Source organism: Oryx dammah, unplaced genomic scaffold (assembly GCF_014754425.2).
Source record: "Oryx dammah isolate SB20612 unplaced genomic scaffold, SCBI_Odam_1.1 HiC_scaffold_29, whole genome shotgun sequence".
In the NCBI taxonomy this organism is placed as follows: Eukaryota; Metazoa; Chordata; class Mammalia; order Artiodactyla; family Bovidae; genus Oryx; species Oryx dammah.
The window spans coordinates 66,481,992-66,507,859 of NW_024070213.1; the positions used below are offsets into that span (position 1 = coordinate 66,481,992).

At 33.3% G+C, this 25,868-nt stretch overlaps 1 protein-coding gene across 6 annotated transcripts in view; it reads left to right on the top strand.

Moving 5' to 3' along the window:
- The window catches only part of USP15 (ubiquitin specific peptidase 15), a 128,984-nt gene that overhangs the window by 95,581 nt on the left and 7,535 nt on the right, over positions 1-25,868 (top strand). For 4 of the 6 annotated variants that reach the window (XM_040233121.1, XM_040233122.1, XM_040233123.1 and 1 more), the window contains 12 exons: positions 10,311-10,484; positions 11,953-12,111; positions 12,190-12,414; positions 16,362-16,445; positions 16,535-16,629; positions 16,727-16,918; positions 17,632-17,747; positions 17,923-18,195; positions 18,600-18,670; positions 19,014-19,129; positions 19,739-19,888; positions 21,813-21,916. In XM_040233121.1, coding sequence (XP_040089055.1) covers positions 10,311-10,484; positions 11,953-12,111; positions 12,190-12,414; positions 16,362-16,445; positions 16,535-16,629; positions 16,727-16,918; positions 17,632-17,747; positions 17,923-18,195; positions 18,600-18,670; positions 19,014-19,129; positions 19,739-19,888; positions 21,813-21,916 — 1,759 coding nt within the window. Of the gene's footprint in view, positions 1-4,219; positions 4,366-10,310; positions 10,485-11,952; positions 12,112-12,189; positions 12,415-16,361; positions 16,446-16,534; positions 16,630-16,726; positions 16,919-17,631; positions 17,748-17,922; positions 18,196-18,599; positions 18,671-19,013; positions 19,130-19,738; positions 19,889-21,812; positions 21,917-25,868 lie in introns of those variants that run through there. The other 2 variants (XM_040233126.1, XR_005719693.1) reach the window with 2 other exon arrangements.

Here is a 25,868-nt window from a genome sequence, read left to right on the forward strand (position 1 = left end):
ATGTGTAATTAAAGATCTGTGTTCATTTAGACAGATTTTGCTTTGAATATAAGCCGAGTCATTGGCTGATACACATACACAAACACCAGTATACATCCACATGCATATTTATTATGCATATATGAATGAATACATATATTTTTAAATAGATTTGGTATAAAATTAAGGTATTTTGTGTAAATTCTTCAATAATTGCCCAGGGCTTTTTTAAGCATCATGTACCTTGCCCAAGAGAAAGCTTTCAGTAACTGTTGTTAAAAGAAATTAAAAACAAGTTCTTGACCAGAATGTTACTGTTCATAAGGAAATTCCTAATATTAATATATACTTTATGATTCCTCATACTCATTGAATACCATATCAAAGTATCTATATCATCATAATTATACTACCATCTTCCTGAGACCTTTCTTACCTTCCCTGAAACTTGTTCCGTTAATCATTTCTTGTTTGTTCTATACCTTTAACCTCACCTCTTCACTGTCTTCCTTTCAGCATATGTACATGAAGTATTTTTTTAAAAATGAGGTAGGAGGAAGATGGAGTACCCTTGACCTTGAAAAGGATGGTCTGTACTTTCTCCCTACTTTCTCATATTCCATTCAGTAATCCTCATGACTGCAACATAGCACCGTAGGCAAAAGCTTGGATTTTGCAGTTTGACTGCTTCAAATCCTAGTACTATAACTTCACAAGTTGTATGACCTTGGATAAGAAACTTTTTATCTGTTATATGGAGATAAAATCCTTAAGAAGTACTTGGCACATAACAAATGTTGTGTAAGTATCAACTGCTGCTGTATCATCACTGTGACCATTATACCACTCCACAGAAATTATATTTGGTAAGGTCATTCTTGACTCCCTGTTTCAGTAGGCTCTTTGTAGCCCCTCTAGTTGACATCTGCTTATAACTGACAAATTCCAAAGCTGTCTCCACCATAATTCTCCCTCCTGAGTTTTCCTCCAAAGTGTAACTATTAGATGGACATCCCTGCCTAAATAATATTACAGATAACTCAAACTCAGTATGTCTGTGACTGAACATATTTCCTAGAAGCTTAGTGCTTTTATTTAGTATACTGCCTTATAGGTGCAATCATTGACCCAAGTCAAAACCTGACTTATCACAGGATCTGTTGATTCTACTGTTCTTAAATATCACTTGTATCTATCCTTTTCTGTCCTGCCAGTACAGTATTTTAACACTTGAATGTCTTTTAAATAAACTGTTGAAAAATATATCTAACTCATTTCTTTGTTCCTAACTCGTCTTTTTGTTCATCATTTAGCCTCTTCTAATTCATTTAGTACAAAGTGTCATTGTTTTTAAATGCAAATACCTCCTTGCTTAAAACTCATTTCTTATCACCTAAAGGATAAAATCCAAATTGGACCCTACCTAGCTCCTTAACTAAAAGTTAAGATTCTCATAATTTATTAAGTCTGAGGTCTCTTTATATTTAATGTTGCCTCCTTCCTAGTTGCCTTTCATACACCCACATATTTGCTCATGGACACCTACATGCACATGCACACACACCTCTTTTCCTCTGTCTCTTCTGGACAGATAACTACTGCGCAGTGAGAATCATGCAGTTAGAGACTGTCTTTGGTTTTCTTTTATATCCCCAATGTTTGACACGATGGCAGATAATAGTTCAGTACATTACAGTAATGTTTCTCACAGTGTTTGGATGAGACTGTACTGGTCAGCAATAAAATAACTGTACAAATTAAGCATAAGTGATCCAAAACTTTTATAGTAGTTAGGGGGGCTTTGTTTTCCATATGTTGATTCTTATTTCATTTTTCTAGTGGTTCATTTTTATTTTATAAACTTTATAAAATATCAGTCTATGACAATTTGAAAATTTTTTAAAATATTAGTCCTTCCACATAGATGGTTTGAAAACCACTGAGTTAGGAAAATTTACCTGAAATACTTGCTTAACCTGCACCACATTAATGGTATTTCTGGAGCTAAGTGTCAAAGAGCACAATAATTTTTAAAAGAATTATAACATGTAATATATATGTATATATGTAGTTCTTAAAAGACCTGCCAGTGTAACCAGTTTGATAGCACTTGAATTGGGCTGCCGTGTTAATCACAGCTTGTCAGAACATACCCTCACTACTGTGCAAATTGTTTCTTTAATGATTTCGCAGTGAATGATATGAAAACATCATTTTAGAACATTATATTTCTGGAGACTCTTAAAATAATGATCTTCTTCTTAATATTTGTTGAGTGATTAATCAGGTAAATTTAAGTTCTTTTTTATTATGAAAATAGAAACCTTCATAGTTCATGTTATCACATGGTTCTTAAACTTCCGTTTCAACTCAGCTTAAATATTGTCAATTATGTGCCTAGTGCCATAAAACGATACAGAGAAGTATATGACTTGGTGGTTCTTTTAAGGAATGTAGTAAGTCAGTGAAGCTTTTTTTTTTTTTTTTTAAATTCTGCTATCCCTTTCTGTATGTGCCTAGATCTAAAAGATGAATGGCTCACGCAGTTCTTAATGCTCATTTATTCAAAAATGTTTCTTTACTGAATATTGTTTGTGAGGGACTGAACACACACAAAATTATAAAAGTGTGTTTCTTAAAACCTTTGACAGTCTCCTTGCTTAAAATGTTAACATTAATTTTATTATGAGCCAGTTCTGAATTATTAAAACAGAGTAGGAGATAAGCTATTAAACATTAAAATTGAGTTCATAAGCTTTAGTCCTCTAAAATACAACTTGCACTAACATTTACTAATGTTATTAGAGTCATTTAGCTTTAGAGTGCTTTAACTGAATATCTAAACATAAAATCATTCAATATATAACCTGTTACTAAAAAAAATGTTTTTTGACAATTGCTGTTGCAGTCCATTAGTTTTAAAACATCATGCAACCACTTGAAGCTTGTAGCATCTTTATTGATATAATCGTTATTCCAAAAGTTTTGAAATATATCTCCGTGGTATCTTCTATCCAGTGGATCTTCTATCCAGTTTCTACTTTTAGCTTTTAATATGAAAAATCACTAGTCTTATATAATCACGCTTTTTTAAGCATGACAGTTCTAGTTACAGGAGATACTCACTGCAAGTAGCAGTATAGTCTTGCTGACAGAATTCTTCTTTCTCAGTTCTGTAGGTGAGGGGGAAGAGGCATTGACATTTCTTCGCTAGCCAAAAGGTTTCCCATTAGTTGTCATACTTCCTAAGTTTTCATAATAATTATTAAATTCAAGTAGTGTGTGAAAAATAGATTCCATAGAATTTGAAGAAAATGGTGATCGCAGAGATTTTAAATGAAGTTTAATTTTTTCATGTCTTAAGCATAGTGGCCAGATTAATGGTAAATGTTAAAATGTTAGAATATTTTTGTCTAATTAAAAATGCTGCCTTTAAAATTGCTTTTGTAAAATTCCAATATTTTAAGTAGAGTGTATGCCAATTCTCTCTTCACTAAGTAGGTGGGAGAGGGGAAAAAAATACTTAAAGTTTTTTAAAACTAAAAAGAAAATTATATCCACTTGTATTTTACATACACAAATTTGTTCTTTAAAGAAAACTTGGAGAATGGAAATGTAAAGCAAAACATGGCTTTAGTTGTATTTGTTTCCCCAGAATATATAGAGAAACTTCAAAATTGATCCCTCAAATATAATGAGATTTTCCTTTCCTAAGGAGAAAAATAACAAAAAATAAAACATGAAGTGTCTTAAAAATCTCATTTTTCAAATCTCCATGGTGAAGGGGCAGGCTTATATTTGTAGTTCTTCATTGTGAAAGTCTACATCATATTTTTCTGTCTTATCCACTACTTTTTTCATAATTAGAGCCAGTATCCCAGTTTCAATAGAATACTTTGGAGTTATACAGTACCTTTTTATGTTTATACTGTTGTCATGACAAAAAAAAAAAAATCTGAAAATTCTTTATCCATCTAATCTTAAAATCCAGAAAAATTTATTGGGGGTATTCTAAGATTACTTTAACCATGGATTACTTTAGGTTTTATTTTTTTTTAATCATAAGAAAATAATTTCCATTTTAGATTGGGTTCCTATATTTAGCATTGGTCAATTTGAAAGTGTAGCTACTTTAAAAGTTGTGAGTGGCATTACATTTTGATCAGTTACAGAATGAGTTACACAATTCTCAAAGACTTTAGGTAATCAAAAATTAAGTTTGTTTTCTTTCCTGTTCTAGTTACCGGTTTACTAAAATAGTGAGCATACATGATCACTTGAAAATTGGGCTTCTGGAGCACCTGAACAGAAAGGGAGTGGTTCATATTCAGCATTACAAAAGACAACTTTCTCTTTTTGAAGGGGATTACTTTGACTATTTTCCAGGTACTGGGGAAATTCCAGATTCATTACAAGTTATTGGGATGGCTATTAATTATTCATTTCCTAAAATATGTTGATTATAGACTTGAGATTTGGTTATATAGTAGAACTTTATATCACTTGGTCAGTTTTTTTAAAAAACTGGAAGATTGTAGTGAAATACAAAATTGAGACTCATGAGTCACTTTTTCAGAGAATTCTAGAAACATCAGTCTTACTGATCAGAACATTTAATGGAGGAGCTTATTGACAGTAATATAAGAACAATAGGGTTTTTGCATGTGTGTTTAAGAAAAAGTTATTTTTAAAAAGCATTGTAGTCTTTCCAAGAAATTTAAATAATTAGAGAAAATCGGCCTTCACATAATACACCAATTATAGCATGTTGGGTTAAAGATGGAAATGTATAACCAGAGAGTTTTTCATAGATAATTAATACTTTTTAAAATAGTTGAATACAATATGCATTTTTTAAAAAAGAGTTCTTCGTGGTGACAGTGGTTAAAAGTCTATATACATTGACCCATATAGAATGTCCAAATGAGATAATTTGATTATTTAGAATAATTCTCTGAAGAATTATTATGTCTAGTTCCAGGCTGATTTGAGGGAAAGAGTCTTCATGAAAATATATTACCATATATTTTCCTTTCACGTATCTTTTACTTATATGGATTTATCTTGATAGTTATTTTTTGGAGTATTCACATTAGTTACTTTTTCTTCATTAGACCCTCTTTAGGCATTATTTGGACTTTTATTTTTTAACTTGTAGAGCTTTGAGTAGGTTATAGTTATATAGCAGGCTGCAATTCAGATCTTAGTCAAGTGTTTTCCCACTGTTCTCAGTCTCTGTAAGGACTGCTTTACCATATAAGTTTTTAATTCGTTCATCACACCTTTATTATGGTATATGCCAGGCATTGTGCTAGATGCTGAGTTACAAAAGTGAATAGGACATGGACCCTGCTCTCAGGATAAAGACAGTGTAAGAGTTCAAGTTAATAGAGTTAGTCCAGAAGAAGAAACATTAGTTTATGTTTGAGGTACTGAGATGTTGAGATGAGTTTTAAAGAATAAGTAGGAATTTCTTACAGGGGAAGAATAACTAAGGAAAAGAGTACATGCTAAGGCTCAGTCTTAATACTTTAAGAAATATATCAAGATCCCTAATTCAAATTCACATGCAAGAATTCACATTCTTACATGCAATTTTGATTTTAAATGCATATTAATTTGATTTTAAATGCACAAATAGAGAAGTATAAAGTTACATTGAGGAACAGATACATTTGCTCACAGAGTGATTGGTTTGCACATAATATACCATTCTCATCATTCTTCCTGGACCAACGTCTTTTCATACTAGCTTATATCCTGAACCTTCCAGTTAGCCAGCTGTGAAGATGCTGAGTCACACAGGCTAAATTAATGAATGCCAAAAGTCCTATATACTAAATATGAAATTTTAGTATTCATATTACCATATACTAAATATGCAATTTAGTTTTTAATACTTAGATCTTCAAATGCCTTTGTCAGTTTTGCTCACTATTAACTTGCCTAGGGATCATAAAAAGTTTAAATGAGTATTTAGCCTAGTTAACAAGTGCATTTGCCTGTTAATTAATGTAGGTTTTTTTACTTTTTCTCTTTTGCATCAAGAATTGAAACTACCCCTGGAGAAGGAAATGGCAACCCACTCCAGTATTCTTGCCTGGAAAATTCCATGGACAGAGGAGCCTGGCAGGCTGCAGTCTGTGGGGTTACACGACTGAGCACCACACGTGAGGGGGGGTGGAGGGAGATGGGTTGGTAGCAGTTAACAGAGGTAGAACTGAAAAAAAGAATTGAAGCTACTAATACAGAATCTTTTTATTCAGTCTGATTATTGCTTTTAAAATGGTATTTGACAAAATTCTATGCAATATTAGGACTGATTCTAGATACAATTGTAATACAAACAAAATATGGCTTAATAAATGTGTTTTACAATTAGTCACATTACTTTATATTTGGACCTCGTTTTTTGATGGTGAATTGTAAGAGCTAGTTCTTAAACTATGGAAGTATTGGCATTTAGTCAGTGTCAAGCTGTTGAAATCAAATGAATTTAATAGAGGTGAAGTTCAGCATGTCATATGACTAGTAGAATGTCAAAAAAACTCATAAGTGGCCATAAAAATAACATGCTGATATTGTTTATATAGTCCTTTTTTTGTTTTTATGATACATTCATATATATTCTCAGAGTTTGTGTGGTTTTTTTTCTCAGTTTTTTATAAGAAAAATGATGTACGTTATGGATGAAAGTTTTGTGAGTGGTTGTTGTTGTTTTCTCCAGTTTAGAAAGTACTGAGAATAAGGGATATATACACATAGGCACAACATATGTTGTATGATTTCTGGTCCATATTATGTTGTTGGAGTAAAGTATCTTATGAGTTAATAAGGAAATTTTCTGTGTCTACATATATAGGAATTCATATGCCTTAGGAAAGGAATTATCTTGGAACACTTCCAAACAGATAGGAAAGTGGTGTTTTTTATATTAGAAGAATATTTGAGAGATATGCTTTAGAACTCTGGTTCTAGTTTTTATTACTGTACTAATGAAATTTATTCTTTAAAATATTGTACTTAATGGAAGCCAGTCCAATATCAAATTTTCTAGTAATTGTCAAAGATGTTCATGTTTCTGGGAAAGCCTCATGATAAAAGATTGAGTAATGAGTTGCCTAAATTACAAATCAATTGTATTATGAGCAGATTTAAGAAACAGGCTTCTTTTCTTCTGCCAGAGCGATGGCATTGAATACTGATATCACCTGGAACATGAAAATATTTTAGTTGTTTGAGCTCTATTCCAACTGTACCCTGAAATTGATACCCAAAGAGAACTTTTAGTATATAACTGATTTTTGTATTATTTCAAGAATATAATGACTCCATTATTTTCAAAGTGAGGGAGAAAAGTACGGTATTTTCAAGAGGTGGAAGAAAAGTCTGATATCAGTTTAGTTTTTAAAATATTATGGACTGTGTATTAGAACAATTGAATATCTGTATTTGTATGTATTTGTACAAATTTTTAGAAAAATTAAGGTCATGAGTTCCTGAAAACATTACCTTTAACAAATATGATGCTTTGGGGGGACTATTCAGGACTTAATAGTACACATTTAAAACTAAGGTTTATCTCAGGATACATAGGTTATGTATGTATGGCTGATTCATGTATGGCAGAAGCTAACACAATGTTGTAAAGTAGTTATCCTCTAATTTTAAAAAAATGTAAAAAAATTTTTAATAAATATATTGGTTATGATATCTTGACAGGAAATGCAGGCAATTATTTACTGAACCATTGTGTTTTGTTGTTTAGTTTGTTATCAGTTAATTATAATTAGTTTCAAACTGGCATGAGTCACTATGAAAATAAGCACTGTTCTCTTTAAAAATCCAAGTAGAGACCTGTTACAAAACAGATGGTAGATTAAGTGAAAGTCAAAAAGGGACCAGGGAGTTTTTAATAGGTGCTGTCTCTTTGAATTTGAAATTTTAATCTGAAATTGCTATTAAAGGATTTGTAGCAAGGAAGTGACATAAGTCTTATATTTTAGTGACAAATTTTAGAAAGATCACTATGGATGGAAAACTAAACATTTTTCAATTATAGTTGGAAGCTCTTTGCAAGATAAGGTAACTATGAATAAGTAAAAGCAAACTGCAAGAATTATTCATGTTTGCACAACTTGATTCTTTGAAGTGTTTGGTAAAACATTAGCTTCTTTATATAATTGTTGCACACAATAGTAGAATATTATACATTCTTAGTATAACCCTGAGCTGATCAAATATAAGGACTTGAAAAACTAATTTATAATTGTTGTAAATACTATCTTATCTCCACTTTGCTTCATTGACAATTTAGTGTTGGTCCCGTTTGTACTAAATCAGATGATAGTACTGAGTGATAGCATTTATGCCTTGTGTAGTCATGGTGTATTCTAGGTTGCTGGCCCCTACCTCCAAGCTGGGTATAAAACCAATATATATTATAAAAAGAAAATGAAACTGAGAAAACCTGTAAGATTAGGAAAGTTTGAGATGCAAAAGGAGTTAGGAGCAAAAGTACAGGGAAAAAAAAATCCTTCCCTAATTGCATCTTAGACTGTAGCCTGCCTGTTTCCTACATAAAATTTTTTGCTGTTGAAAATAACATATAACTAACAGCCTATGTAGCCCACCTCAAACATTTTTTGACTGTTGATACTGTTTTCACTGTCTAAAATAGTGTAATAACAAGTTCCATATTATAAAGACTTCTCCCTCTTATCTTGAGGTTGGGGCCAGACTACCAGTTTGAACAGAAAATTCCAAATTAGATATCATGGTTACATGAGTACACAGAAATTGATTTTTAATTGAAAACACAAAATATAACACCATGATTTATTTTTAAGATTGAATGTGCTTAAGTTTTAGCCAAACAGTAAATGACATATAGTTTATAACATCCAGGTTATCAGCATAAACTCAGCAGGCTTAATTTTTCAGTTACCAAGACTGTTTAACTTAGTTCTTATGAGTGGTAAACAAGCTTTGAAAAACTTTCATTTCCATTAATATAAATTCTGAACTCTCCTATGAATGGGTTTCTACTACTTGCCAAGAGCTAGCTTCACTTAAAGCATTTTGTCACTGTGCTCCAAAACAAATATCTTCCTGTAGCCAAAAAGTTACCTCTATGACTCTATGTCTGTGTCAGTCTTTACATATTCTACTTAGTGGCTCTAGACATCTAATTGATAAAGTAATATTGGGTTCAAAATGAAGTCACATTATATAGCATTAGCAACTTAAAATTATTTTAGCTTGAGATAAAATATTGTGGGAAAACTGTACTTCCACTGTCTATTTTATTTAGATTCTAAATTATTCAAAATGGAACAGAGCTGGAGAATTAACTTATTCATAATTTTAATCATGCCATAAAGTAAAATTGGGTTGTTGTATTATTAAATAAGAGCTGGAAGAAGTAAGAATACTATTGGCCAGAGTTCACATAATAGAAGTTTGTTTTCTCAGACTCAGCTGATCTGTACTGTCCCTTCTAGAAAATGATTGACCCAAAAGGAAAACTTAGAAGGCTGCTCTTTCATGTTGATGAACTGATAACGGAAGCAGTAAATATCTCTTTAAAGTTCATTTCTTCCTTGTGCTCCGTCTCAGTTTTTAGCTCCTACTCAGGCTAATTGCAGAGAAGGCAATGGCACCCCACTCCAGTCCTCTTGCCTGGAAAATCCCATGGACGGAGGAACTTGGTGGGCTGCAGTCCATGGGGTCGCTAAGAGTCGGACACGACTGAGCAACTTCACTTTCACTTCTCACTTTCATGCATTGGAGAAGGAAATGGCAGCCCACTCCAGTGTTCTTGCCTGGAGAATCCCAGGGATGGGGGAGCCTCTTGGGCTACCGTCTATGGGGTCGCACAGAGTCGGATACGACTGAAGCGACTTAGCAGCAGTAGCAGCAGGCTAATTGGCAAATGCCTGGGATGGTTAAACAATCCATAATTTCTGCCAGGAAAAAAACTCTGAACTTCTCTCCCAGTTAACCAGTAGTTTGCTGTGGTTAAAATTAATGTAGGTTTTGCAGCAACAAATATTAGCATTTTTGTTTACTATAAATAATTGACTTGAAATTTGGGAAATGAATAGTTGAGTACATCATTTGAATGTTTATTTGATCAGTTACTTATTAGTGCAAGAGGCCATCAATGTAAATTTTTCTATATATATATAATCACTTACATTATATATATATTTATATATATAAAGTGATTATAAATATTATATATATAAATATATAATCACTTGTTTCTGCATTTTAATGTTTAATATGTATGGTTTCTTTTACTTGAAAATATATTTTATTTTTTGCAGTGTTTGAGCAATACACCTCCACTTACTGAATATTTCCTGAATGATAAGTATCAAGAAGAACTGAATTTTGACAATCCCTTAGGAATGAGAGGTGAAATAGCTAAATCTTATGCTGAATTGATCAAGCAAATGTGGTCTGGAAAGTTCAGCTATGTCACACCAAGAGCCTTTAAGGTTAGTATCTCAAATACATTTTCATCAAGGCCTTTTTACCCCCAAGAGGACAGAAGTCTTTAGGAAAAGAGCAAAGAATCATAGCTATTACAGTGGTTTGTGGCCCTCCAGAGGGACTCAGCATATAAATAGATAAGCATCGAATAAAGTATTAAATTTTCAGGGTGGGGTACAGAATAGATAATTAGTTTAAAATATCCAAAAAGAGTTCTGGGAGATGTCAAAGGAAATAAATAAAAGTTGAGAAATGCAGACATGGTTCAGAATGACGACAGACAGCAGTGAGCACTTGCAGATTGTTTTAGAATACAGCATATCTCTAAGAAACCTACATAAATATACAAATGTAAAGACTAAATTTGAGTATGTCATTAAGCTTTAAGAACTCTTATTTTGAGAGTGATAAGTTTGAAAAATTACTGAAATTAGTCTGCAAAGCAAACACTAAATATTGAGTATGGTGATGGTGGTAGTTTAGTCACTAAGTCATGTCTGACTCTTGGCGACCCCATGGACTGTAGCCCACCAGGGTCCTCTCTCCATGGGATTCTCCAGGCAAGAATATTGGATTGGGTTGCCATTTCCTCATTCAGGAGCTCTTCCCAGCAGTTTTCAATCACTTTTTATACAACTTAAATTATATTCTTAGAGGAAATCAACTGGGCAACATTTTATTAACTGTATGCTAGTTTTTTAAAAATAAATAGCAACAAAGCAGAAAAGTTCCTACATTTGTTCCTTAACTTTCCAAACTTCGGACCAACTGGTTTAGACAAATCATTCCTCAGCCTTTATCCGTAATTCCAGTTATTTTTATTTTACAAGATGTCCTCATTTAAAATTACATTGTAAATAGGTCCTTGATACCTGACTTTTTTCTTTTACATTTCTTTTCAGTCTCATCAAAAAAATACTTAGCACTGCAATGACTAGAAAAATTATATATGAGCATGAATATTCCTTTTGTCTCTATGAGATTTATCCTCTTTAAACATAGAAGCTGAATGAGAGCATTGTAGTTTTCAAGTGACCCAAAAATGTTACTGAATTTTAAGTCTGTGTGTGTGTGTGAGCTCAGTCATATTTGACACTTTGCAACCCCATGAACTGTAGCCCACCAGGCTTCCTCTGTTCATGGAATTGCTTCCACTAAGAGCAAGTCTTTAGTGTTTCCCAATTTTTTGTACAAAACTGCAACATTTTTCTCATTGTTCTTTGCTCAGGTTAACGTTTCTTTTCTATTTTACAGCTTAGTTACCATTATTAAAATATTTTTAGATATGTAATTATTTATGTGTATTTATCCATATGTAATTATCTTATCTGCAAATTACTGCAAAAGTGCCACAGGTTGATTTCAGGATTACAAATAAATTTTAGGAAGTAGATGAATTCACAGATATGGATTATCAACTATATATTTTTTAAAATCCCTAGAACGGATTTTATAATTTTGCTTTTCTTACAGACACAAGTAGGACGTTTTGCACCTCAGTTCTCTGGATACCAGCAGCAGGACTGTCAAGAACTATTAGCTTTCCTATTAGATGGACTACATGAGGATTTGAATAGAATTAGGAAAAAACCATATATACAATTAAAAGATGCTGATGGAAGACCAGATAAGGTACATTTAACCATATTATTGTCACATTGTTACATTAATGTGATATCTCTGTGTAATATGTGTCTGTTTTCCTTATAGGTAGTTGCTGAAGAAGCCTGGGAAAACCATTTAAAAAGAAATGATTCTATCATAGTAGATATATTTCATGGCCTTTTTAAATCAACTTTAGTTTGTCCAGAATGTGCTAAGATTTCAGTAACATTTGATCCTTTCTGTTACTTGACACTTCCATTGCCCATGAAGAAGGAACGTACCTTGGAAGTTTATTTAGTTAGAATGGATCCACTTACCAAACCTATGCAGGCAAGTAATGATTCTTTTCTTGGCATTTATTAGTTCTGAGTCGTTATGCCTTAAGTACAATTCAGTAATAAACTTTTTTGCATAAGAGATTTTTATACGCTAAATACTTTGAAAATTAGTGCAACTCGTCATGTAAAAAAAAAAAATTCTCAAAGGCATTTTCTTATCAAAGAAAAATGAGAGGTGGTTTGATTTTATGATATTGTTAGGAATATTAGCTTACAAAGATTAATAATATAATAGTATTTACCCAGTTTTCCAACTGGAACTTTCTTTAATCATCATTGTAATTTTTTTCCTACTGGCTGTTGAAAGTGAAACTAATATTCACTGTACATTTTGATTCATGATATGATAAGATAATGGTATATTTAAAATACTTGTAATATTTAAGCATTTTAAGAACTTGGAAGAGAAGTGGAAATTTAGTTAGGGTAAAAATACTTGCTTCAGTAATGTTCTAATCTTTTAACAGTTTGGTTAGTCTACACAAGAATAGAAGAACTTTATTCTATACAAGAGCCCTGTGGTAGACCTTAATATCAATTGTCTGCCTGGTTCCATTGCCTAGTGTTATAATTGTGTTATTTTACATTTTATGAAGCAAAACACTGTGTATTTTCCCTTTCTTAATCAGTTAATCCTTTTCTGACATTTGACCTACCCTAATAAACCTTCTTTTGCCCTAAATTCTATTATAACACTTACCAAATTTTTTTATGACCTTTGGTTTATTTTAAATTTTGTCCCCTAGACTGTGAATTCTTTGAAGAAAGGAACTTTGGAAATCTTTTTATTCCCAATCCTCATGACTTAGAAGTGTTCAAAAATTTTATTCATTCAAATATGTATTGGGTACTTTCTGAGTATAGAGCTCTGATAAACAAAGTAAACATGATTCATCCTTTAAAAAATTGTTTACTAAAATCCTAGTATAGATTCCAGCCAGAAGTGCTGTTTATTAGAGCATATTAGCTATATTAGTCTGCTCAGGCCACCATAACGAAATACCGCAGACTGAGTGACATAACAGAAATTTGTTTTCCCACAGTTGGAGGCCGGAAGTGGAAGAATAGAGAACCAGCTTGGTAGTTTCTAATGCTGACTCTCTTCCTCACTTACAGATGGATGCCTCCTCAGATGCATCCTCACAGGGCAGGGAGATAGAGAGTGGGGACACAGGCTCTAGAGAAAAAGGAATTAGCCTGGTTAGCCCATCTGATGAGTTTTCCCATCACTGAAGTTGATTTAAATTAAGAAGTTCGTTAGTAAATGCATTGAATGTGTATTATGTATTGAACTCACATACTATGCAAGGTGCTGGATGTACAAAGGTATTCCTTGTCCTTCTCAAGAAGTTTGTCATACAGTGTGAAGAGTTCTCTGACAGGGTGCTTGAGGAGTATACAGAAGGAATAACCTACCCAAACTGGCAGTGACGCCTGTGCTGAATCCTGAAGAATGATTAGGATTTAAGCACATGAAAATTGGGAATAAATACCAAGAGAGTGACACATACAAAGAAAGGGCTGAGGCAAAAGAGAACATGGCCCACTTGTGGAAACTACAGGTAGATAATATGGTAAACAGAAGCTAGATCATGAAGAAGCTTAATGTGCTATCACAGGAAGCTTGGACTTCATCCTAAAGACTAAAGGGAGCCATTAAAGCTTGTTAAGTAAAGAGATTGTATGGTCAGATTTGTGTTTCAGAAAGAACACTGGCTAGTGCAAAGATTGGATTGGAGAGGCTTAATCAGATGTACTAAGTAAAAGGTTAAGTAAAAGGTTTTTTTGTAGTGATGAGATGACAGATGACAAGGGCTTGGACTCTTAAGCTAAGTATCAGGATGGCAGACAGGTAGAAGAGCCAGTTGAATATAGGAGTTGAAAATATATTAAGATATTCAAGTTTATGGGATTGGAAAACTGAGGAGAATGGTACTATTTGTTTTACTGGAAGATACAGGAAGAAAGTTTTAAGAAGAAGCCTAATTTAGTATTGGATATGTTGATTTAACATGACTCAAATCTGTGTTTAAGTATTGGACAAATTGAGAATCAAGAGGAAAATTTGGGAGAAGTATCAATAAGCACTGATTTTATGTGTGTAGGTAGACTGGAGGAGAGAGGTCTGTGCTTGAGAGATAAATTGGGTGGTGAGCTCTATGAAGATGGTAGGGAATGTATTAGAAGGATGAGATCACTTAATTGATCGTCTAAACCAGAACAATTTGAAAAATGAAAAGGACTGCATTAATAATAATACCAAGACATCAGGTTAACCCAGGACTGGCCAAAGCAAACTGGGATATATTGTCACCTAATCTAAGGAGAGCATATAGAATCAAGAAGGCTAAAGATAAAAGCCTGAAGGATTACACTAGAGGGTTAGTTCTTTCCTCAAGATGATTTGACCAAGGCATTAGAAAAGAATAAGATGTAGTTGTGTTATCCGGAAAGGAAGATTTTGAAGGAGGCAGTGGTCAGCAGTCTTGCTACAGAGAGATAATAAAATAAAGACTGATAAAGACTTGGTTAAATGGTAGCCTTGAAGAGGTGAGGACAAAAGCCAGGAGTGGATTAATAAGTGAATGGGAGATAAGTTACAAGAGTGTAGACATTATTTTTAACAAGGCTATTTATAAAGCAGAAGAGAAAGGGAGAAAATTAATGGAGAATTATTAAAAAGCAGTGAGAGATCGATTTGTTTTTTGAGACATTTCTGATTTTATAAGAGTTAAAAAGTAAAGTGAAAGTGTTAGTTGCTCACTTGTGTCCAACTCTTCACAGCCCCATGGACTGTAGCCCACTAGGCTCCTCAGTCCATGGAATTCTCCAGGCAAGAATACTGGTGTGGGTAGCCATTCCCTTCTCCAAGAGATCTTCCCATCCCAGGGATAGAACCTGGGTCTCCTGCATTTCAGGTGGATTCTTTACTGTCTGAGCCACCAAGATAAAATTAAATAAAGGATAATTGCTGAGTTTATGTTCTAGAGGAGTCAGAAGAGAATATATAGATGCCAGAGTTAGTCTTTTTTGTTTGTTTGTTTTAAACTGCAAAGCTTTTTTTTAATCGTTTCCATCTTTTTAAGCCACTTTTAGAATGGGAAGAGTACCACCTGATTTCCTTTCCTTGTATCAAAAGAGAGAAAAGGACATTTTAGACTCATGTTTACAGGGGGCTTCCTGGTGGCTCAGAGGTTAAAGCATCTGCCTGCAATGTGGGTGACCTGGGTTCGATCCCTGGGTTGGGAAGATCCCGTGGAGAAGGAAACGGCAACCCGCTCCAGTATTCTTGCCTGGAGAATCCCATGGCCAGAGGAGCCTGGCTGGCTACAGTCCACGGGGTTGCAAAGAGTCGGACACGACTGAGCGACTTCACTTTCACTTTACAGGGGAAACAGTAAGTTGGAGATTTTCCTATCACCTAGGCTGTTTTCTCACTCAAATAGGTATTCCGCGGATAGTGAGAGGAGTAGTGGTGAAATAGGAAGCCTAAGAAATGACGACGATTTTAAATAGTTATTGAGAGAAATATGAGAATAAGCAAATAAAGGAGACACAAAAGAATTTCTGGCTAGTTTTGAAGGATCCATTGAGATTGGACACTGTGAGTTTGTAGTACACCAGTCTATAAAGTTGGGTAATTTACTCCAGCTTATCTAAACAACTCTAAGAAAGTATAGCAAGAATAAAACTGAATAGCTGAATAATAAAGTAGTTAAAGTTTTTGCAATGGAATGGTTGAAAGGATGAATCATGGGGATGGAAGGGCATGGAGATATTAAGGAGCCAATGGAAAAAACTGAGAGTTAAAAGGACTAGATATCTCAATGCAAGCCAAGAATAGGAAAGAATGGGTTTCCAGGAAAAGTAAATACTGTTTAGGCAGTTAAGAGTTTCCAAAGTAATAAAGTCATTGCAATTTTCTTTTTTGTTTTTTAGTATAAAGTGGTTGTCCCTAAAATTGGAAACATACTTGATCTTTGTACAGCATTGTCTCTTTTGTCAGGAGTACCTGCAGATAAGGTAGGATGTTTCTGGGTTTAAAGTATATAAGTTTAGTTTAGTTTTTCACTGTTGTAAACCCTGCTTAATAGAAATTTATTTCCTTTTAGATGATAGTTACTGATATATACAATCATAGATTTCACAGAATATTTGCAATGGACGAAAATCTTAGTAGTATTATGGAACGTGATGATATTTATGTGTAAGTATGAAATTCATTGCACAAATATTTCTTGAGAAAAAACTGAGAGGAAATATCATAAAATTTCCAAAGTTTACAGTCAGTTTTATCCTTGCAGGTTTGAGATTAACATAAATAGGACAGAAGATACAGAGCATGTGATTATTCCTGTTTGCCTGAGAGAAAAATTTAGACACTCAAGTTATACCCACCATACTGGTTCTTCACTTTTTGGTCAGCCTTTTCTTATGGCTGTTCCACGGAACAATACTGAAGATAAACTCTATAATCTTTTGCTTGTGAGAATGTGGTAAGTGCCAAACAGTTCTCCATTAACAAAATAAAATATTAAATAGCTAATAAAAGCAAACATGCAAGGTACTATCAGAATATAATTAGTTATCTATATTATCTTTGTTTAGACAGGTAGCAGTGTAAGAAATCAAATTATAGGCTAATCCAGTTTCTTGATCATGTGAAACACTTCACTGAGATAATTTCAAATACAGGAAGCATAAATTCTCATAGTTGTTTTACACCAAAACTTTATAGTTGGAAGAAAATAGTTTATCATGTATGCACTTTGAAATCATAACAAATGTCCTAGGCTTCATTTCTTTATACACAGTGCTCAAACTGATAACAAGAACTCATAATAATAGTTTTATTTAAAAAGATAAGCTTTTATGGTTCTTTCTTTTCTAAGGCAACATCTTTTTGAATTGAACCTTGGTTTGAATTAGAGTAATCAAGAATGCCATTTACTCCCTTTCTTTTATCTGTTATAACTGACATATTTAGTATTCTTACTTACATACCTGTTGTAATCATTATAGTCCCATAACCCATACATAAAGATCACATTGCAATCTCTAAGTGATCTTAGCCGTACTATATATATATCATCTACTTGAGGATCTTTATAAAATAATTTAAAGTTTTGTTTAATTGAAAGAATGGAAAACTTTTCTAAGTTTTTACCTTAGTAGAACTGAACCTGTTTGATTTCTGATTTTATTTCAGCCGATACGTCAAAATATCTACTGACACCGAAGACACTGAAGGATCCCTACACTGCTGTAAGGACCAAAATATTAATGGGAATGGCCCAAATGGCATCCATGAAGAAGGCTCACCAAGTAAGATTTATGTATTATAAAATTTTCTCTTGGGTTATTGTTGCAGAGGGCAATTAAGAGGATGAGGATTAAGGAACTTAACAATATCTGCAAGCCTGGGGGGAAATAATGTTCATATCAAGTATTAATAATGTAGCATTGGGTTTGTATAAAGATTTCTAATATCTAATATTAGGTGAAATGGAAACAGATGAGCCAGATGATGAATCCAGCCAGGATCAAGAACTGCCCTCCGAGAATGAGAATAGTCAGTCTGAAGATTCAGTTGGAGGAGATAACGATTCTGAAAATGGATTATGTACTGAAGAGACTTGCAGAGGTCAACTCACGGGACACAAAAAGCGATTATTTACATTCCAGTTCAACAACTTAGGCAATACTGATATCAACTACATCAAAGATGATACCAGGCATATAAGATTTGATGATAGGCAGCTTAGGTTAGATGGTAAGTATTTGTGGAAAATGACTTAAACACTAAACTTGACCAAAGTGTGTTGGGGTGGGGGTTTTTTGTTTTTTTTTTTTTTTGAGATGAAACCTTGAAATTCAACACTGTCCTGAGAAGTAACATTTACTTATCTATCTACATGTTTAAATGAAAAACCTTCATTTCTAAGTATACTAAAACATATCAGTGTTTATTAAATGAAGATTGGACTTATGCTTAAGTTTTGTATCTTTTTAAAAATATTTTAATGGCTTGTAAACAGCAAATTACCCTGATCACCTTGTACAGCAATCTCTCTATTCTGCCGTATATCTTAAAATGTATTATTTTACATCTTAAAATGTATTAACTCAATACAGCATATTAAATCTTAAAGAAAAAAAATATGTTTTCCACCTTAGAAAGGTCTTTCCTTGCTTTGGATTGGGATCCTGATTTGAAAAAAAGATATTTTGATGAAAATGCTGCTGAGGTAAGTCATTGCTCATTCCTTCTTTCTCTCTTCCATATTGATCACACTGTTTGGTTACACTTTTTTTCGTCTACCAAATATGTTTAGTTTGCAATTTTAAAAATGGTTATATCTTAAAAGAGAAAAGGTTTATCTTCTTTGAACCTGCTATTTAAACTTTCTGATTGTCCATATAGGTATGTATACAGAAAATGTTAGAAATACTGTAAATCTCAGCTGAAATAAGCTTTTGATTTATTTGAGAACATTTAGGAGTTTTTCATGACTATTCATAGTAATATGATATCACTAAAATGAGTTTTGTTTCATTTGTTTTCTTAACTCAAGAAATACTTCTCTTTAGGATTTTGAAAAACATGAAAGTGTGGAATACAAACCTCCTAAAAAACCCTTTGTGAAATTAAAAGATTGCATTGAGCTTTTTACAACAAAAGAAAAGCTAGGTGCTGAAGATCCTTGGTAAGAGACAAAATTAAATAATTGTTTCTAATTATTTTTTAAGGATATATACTGAGGTATATGCTACATCGAATTGAAAAAGTAATAGTTAAATTCCCTCTGATATTTTAAACAATAAGTGTTTGTTTATATGCTTATAATATATTAAGAATGAAAATGTCTTTAAAAGTGTTATAATGTTAAGTTTTAATCTTGTTTTAGTATATTTTCTATAATAGCCATTTTACTATGAATGATTCATTTTAGTTACGTTTTCCCAGGAACTTTTAGCTGTGGAGGTATTCCAACAGAAGCTTTTTTAGGAAAATCACAATATGTTTTGTGTTGTTACTAATTTGAGTCCAGAAAGTCTCAAGATTTTTCTAATACCTTTATTTCAGCACAGTTTTGCTACATCCATGTTTTTTTAGCTTACTAAAATGTAAATAATCTAGCCCTCGTTACTTCTTTGAATACTTATTTGCATACTCATTTTGAATAGTTAAATCTATTTGAAAAATGTATTGATTAAAAATAACAAGTTCCTGTCAGTCTGTTACATATTAGGCATTACCTGATATTACCTCTGACGTTATGTCTAATAAGCTTTAAATATTTCTCTATATTTAGGTATTGTCCCAATTGTAAAGAACATCAGCAAGCCACAAAGAAATTGGATTTATGGTCTCTGCCTCCAGTACTTGTGGTGCATCTCAAGCGATTTTCTTATAGTCGATACATGAGAGACAAGTTGGATACCTTAGTTGATTTTCCTATCAAGTAAGTTCTGATTGAGCTTAATAAACGTTGGGCACCTCTAACATTTTTTAACATCACTCCCAGATTATAGGTGTTTTTTTGTTTATTTTTACACATAGTTGACTTTAAATATTATGTGGTTTCAGGTGTATGGTATAGTGATTTGATATCTTTATACATTACACAGCATACAAAGTTACTATAATATTAGCTGTACTTTCTGTGCTGTACATTAAGTCCTTTTGACTTATTGTATATCTAAATCCCTTTCACCTATTTTACCCATCCCCACACCTGTCTTCCCCTTTGGCAACCACAAGATTGTTCTCTGTATCTGTGAGTCTGTTTCTACTGTGTTATATTTGTTGATTTGTTTTGTTTTAGATCCAGTCTCAGTTTTTGAGTGTATTTTTGGGGCTGTTCTAGCAATTTGTATGGATTAGTAACAATTTTTATTCCTTTTCTTAAGAGATCTTTCAAAGGACAAAGAGAAAATACATTTTAAAAAAAAGTAAAACTCATTTCATGTTACATTATCTTTTGAGTTCACTGGCCCTGTTTGTAAATCTAAGATACTTCATGGGATCTTAGTGATTTTGTTTTCATCATTAATCCTCCATTCTTCCTAAGTGTATTTTTAGAAAGACTAATGTGAAACTGAACAGTGGAGTTATTTAGAAGGCAGGTGATGCAGTAGAGTAGTAAGTCATTCTGTTGTCACCTTTTGCTTTTCTTATTTCAATGTCTCTAGTAAGTCATCCTATTTGTACAAATATGCAAAGAAGTCTACATACAGCATATCAGTAGTCTTTTTTAATTCTTTCATTAAAATCATTGAGAATTCAGATAGACAAAAAGGGAGTAATGTATCTTCACTCATGGAGCCCAGGAAGGACTTCATTACACCCTATTTTGTAAAAAGACCATGCTGCTCTCCCATTTTCCTGAAGAAAAAATTGGCACTATTCTTTCATATTTCATAATATTGGTATACCGAATTTACTTACTACAGTTTGTAAGTAAACAAATACTGAAGGCAGGTGTTGTATATGTGTGCAGAGGTGACTGGAAGGAAATAGATGATGTACTGAAAACATTCTCTGGATTGCTTATTCTAATCCATGTTTATAAACTTAAAATTGAAAATGTTTTGCAATTATAGAATAAAAATGCTTATTTTCTCTTTAACAAAACAAAATTAGGAGCCATCAAACTTTTCAAGAATACAGCATTTTGAAAATATGAGTAAAGGAACAAACAAAAGTAATGATAAGCTAAATCTATTAGAGATCTGTTTGAAATTTAGAATCGTTATTGCTTTTTAATTATACAAATACAAAAAGAATAACCAGAAAAAAACATAAACTATGAAATGGTCATATTCCAGTTTTGTGTGTGATAAATTATAAACAGCTGGTTGCATTTCAGAGAATGTTACCCATTTAGGATGCTTAGGTCATCAAAACCTGGAAACATAGAATAGATATTGGGGTTATATTTAAATATATTTTATATTCAAATTAGGATAAAATTTCTAAGAAAGTTTCTTTTCACTATCCCTTTATTCTTCCTTAAATAAATAATTTCTGAAAATGACTTTAAAAAAGAACCCACATGATAAATGGTGATATCTATATTTCCTCTTATACTAAGAAATGTATTAGCATGAAAATACGAATCTGAAAACAAACGATCAGTGGAGAATTTTTAAATTCTCAATCCCTAAGAAAATTTTTGCTGAAACACTCAAATCTCAAGGGTATTTATATAATTTTATGGTTATTTGGCTCTTAGTAATTTCTTTAATGAGATATGTATGTGTGTGTGTGTGTGTGTATGTGTATAGGAGTATATTTAAATGAGAGTCAAACAACACTGACTGAAGAGTAGAATTTCATTACATTTAGGGGAAACATAAAATTAACTTGATCTCTTTTTTAAACAGTGATTTGGATATGTCAGAATTCCTAATTAATCCAAATGCAGGTCCTTGCCGCTATAATTTGATTGCTGTTTCCAACCACTATGGAGGAATGGGAGGAGGACACTGTAAGTTGATAATTTACCTTTTTACTAAAGTCTTGATGTTTAATAATGCCAGGCTTTTATCCTTAAAATATTACTTCTTAAAAATGTGAGATGTGTCTTACACAGTAGATATTGTGTCTGCATCAGTAGATATTGATTAATGAATGAATCAGCTTTTGAACCTCTTTTTCTTTTTTTAACATTAAGAGAAGAGGATTTAGTTAATCATACTCCTCAGTTAAGAGCACAGGAAATCACCGGTCCATTCAGGGCTCCTGTCCTTCGCCTTCTTCTCCTCCTTCCCTTTCTAACATGTTTGTTGTATGTGCTCTCACAAATCACACATCATTGTTAATTTATATGTTTGTTACTCTGCTGTAGAGTTTACTCTTCTCTCTTGATACTTAAGACTTCTGCATATTACTTTGTGTCAATTTAATCCATTGCTTCTAACCACTCATGACTTACATCTACCATATTCTCTCTCTCTTTTCACATCATGGTGGACATCCAGATTAACTTTAACTTTCTACCATCTCAAGAACAATAAACATCATTGTTTTTAGTCTCCTGTGTGAGAATTTCTTTGAGCTACGTACCCAGATGTAAGATTGCTGGGTTGGAGTAAAGTACTGTGAGATGGCATTCCAGGATGATTATACCAATCTGTGCTCTCCAGTTGATAGGTTTTTCTGAAGAACCATCTTTGCATTTGGGGGTAAACCCTATTCATTAAATATTTTTTTAATATACTCAGTTGGATTTGGTTAGCTGGTTTTGTTTAAGATTAAATAAAATTTAATTCATGTCTGAAATGATATTATAATTTTTTTTTAATTGCTCTTACTTTCAGTTTCAGTTTCAGTTCAGTCCCTCAGTCGTGTCTGACTCTTTGCAGTCCCATGAACTGCAGCATGCCAGGCCTCCTTATCCAAAACCAACTCCCGGAGTTTACCCAAACTCATGTCCATTGACTCGGTGATGCTATCCATCCATCTCATCCTCTCTCGTCCCCTTCTCCTTCCGCCTTCAATCTTTCTCAGCATCAGGGTCTTTTCAAATGAGTCAGCTCTTTGCATTGGTGGCCAAAATATTGATGTTTCACCTTCAACATCAGTCCTTCCAATGAACACCCAGGACTGATCTCCTTTAGGATGGACTGGTTGGATCTCCTTGCAGTCAAAGGGACTCTCAAGAGTCTTTTCCAACACCACAGTTCAAAAGCATCAGGTCTTCTGCACTCAGCTTTCTTTATAGTCCAACTCTCACATCCATACATGACCACTGGAAAAACCATAGCCTTGACTAGATGGACCTTTGTTGGCAAAGTCATGTCTCTGCTTTTTAATATGCTGTCTAGGTTGGTCATAACTTTCCTTCCAAGGAATAAGAGTCTTTTAATTTCATGGCCACAGTCACCATCTGCAATGATTTTGGAGCCCCAAAAAATAAAGTCAGCCACTGTTTCCAGTTTCCCCATCTATTTGCTATGAAGTGATGAGACCGGATGCCATGATCTTCGTTTCTGAATGTTGAGCTTTAAGCCAACTTTTTCACTCTCCTCTTTCACTTTCATCAAGAGGCTCTTAGGTTCTTCTTCTCTTTCTGCCATAAGGATGGGGTGTCATCTGCATATCTGAGGTGATTGATATTTCTCCCGGCAATCTTGATTCCAACTTTTGCTTCTTCCAGCCCAGCCTTTCTCATGATGTACTCTGCATAGAAGTTAAATAAGCAGGGTGACAATATACACCCTTGACATACTCCTTTTCCTATCTGGAACCAGTTTGTTCCATGTCCAGTTCTAACTGTTGCTTCCTGACCTGCATATAGGTTTCTCAAGAGGCAGGTCAGGTGGTCTGGTATTCCCATCTCTTTCAGAATTGTCCACAGTTTCTTGTGATCCACACAGTCAAAGGCTTTGGCATAGTCAATAAAGCAGAAATAGATGTTTTTCTGGAACTCTCTTGCTTTTTCCATGATCCAGCGGACATTGGCAATTTGATCTCTGGTTCCTCTGCCTTTTCTAAAACCAGCTTGAACATCAGGAAGTTCATGGTTCACGTATTGCTGAAGCGTGGCTTGGAGAATTTTGAGCATTACTTTACTAGCATGTGAGATGAGTGCAATTGTGCAGTAGTTTGAGCATTCTTTGGCATTGCCTTTCTTTGGGATTGGAATGAAAACGGACCTTTTCCAGTCCTGTGGCCACTGCTGAGTTTTCCAAATTTGCTGACATATTGAGTGCAGCACTTTCACAGCATCATCTTTCAGGATTTGAAACAGCTCCACTGGAATGCCATCACCTCCACTAGCTTTGTTCGTGGTGATGCTTTCCAGGGCCCACTTGACTTCACATTCCAGGATGTCTGTCTCTAGGTGAGTGATCACACCATCATGATTATCTGGGTTGTGAAGATCTTTTTTGTACAGTTCTTCTGTGTATTCTTGCCACCTCTTCTTAATATCTTCTGCTTCTGTTCGGTCCATACCATTTCTATCCTTTATCGAGCCCATCTTTGCATGAAATGTTCCCTTGGTATCTCTAATTTTCTTGAAGAGATCTCTAGTCTTTCCCATTCTACTGTTTTCCTCAATTTTTTTCACTAATCATTGAGGAAGGCTTTCTTATCTCTCCTTGCTATTCTTTGGAACTCTGCATTCAAATGGCTATATCTTTCTTTTCTCCTTTGCTTTTTGCTTCTCTTCTTTTCACAGCTATTTGTAAGGCCTCCTCAGACAGCCATTTTGCTTTTTTGCATTTCTTTTTCTTGGAGATGGTCTTGATCCCTGTCTCCTGCACAGTGTCATGAACCTCCATCCATAGTTCATCAGGCACTCTATGAGATCTAGTCCTTTAATCTATTTGTCACTTCCACTGTATAGTCATAAGGGATTTGATTTAGGTCATACCTGAATGGTCTAGTGGTTTTCCCCACTTTCTTCAATTTAAGTCTGAATTTGGAATCAAGATTATGACCTAGTCTAATGAAACAGGCTAGGACACTTTACCGTTTTATGTTTCCTGAAGCAGCTAGTATAATATAAGAATTAACTGGTAATGAAAGTTTAGTAGAATTCATCCAATAAAACTATCTGGACTTCTCAGCCATAAATTATTCTATTTATATCATGTTAATTGATTTTCTTTTTCCAGAATGTATACATATTGACATTATCCATTTTGCTTAAAATGTGTATTTCCCAATTTATTTGAGAATAGTTGTTTATAATACTCTTATGCTGTATTTTTGTCCCTTGTTCTTTTCCGTCTTTGGAAAGAATAGACTTTCTATTTTATTACGTTTTTCTTTTTGTTACATATGGTATGTATTCTATCTTGTTGAGTTCTCCTCTTCTTCTTGGTATAGTTTTTCTCTTGTTACTTTGAGTTTACTCTTTTATTCTTTCTTTGCTTTCTTGGGTTGCATGCTTAACTTTGTTTTCTTTCTTTTCCCTCTGTTGAAGGCTATAATGAAAGCTATAAGTTTTCCTTTATATACTCTTTATCACTATTTCATAAATTTTTAAATGTAGTTTTCTTTTTCTTTGAATTCTGTGTATGTTTTTAGTTTCCTGTATAATTTTCTGAATATCACAAGATTATCTCATGTGCTTTTTCAAGTATATATTTTTTGTAAAGCTCTCCTTTTTTTCTTAATTTTATTTTGTAGCAATTAGGGCCATTATCTATATTAACCCCAGAAGTTTATTAAGGCTTTCATGTAGTAATACACGGACTGCTCCTTAAATGTTTATGTACTTTAAAAGCGTATGTATTCCCCATTCAAACACAGAATTCTCTATTTCTATTACAGTTAATCTTATTAGTTGTATTTAAATCATTACTATTTCTGGTTATTTTTGATGTTCATTCTTTTTCTAAGATGAATTTGTCACGACTACTACTAAAGTGTTGATTTATCTGTTTCATCTAACAGTTTTATTAGTTGTTTTGCATTATTAGTTGCAT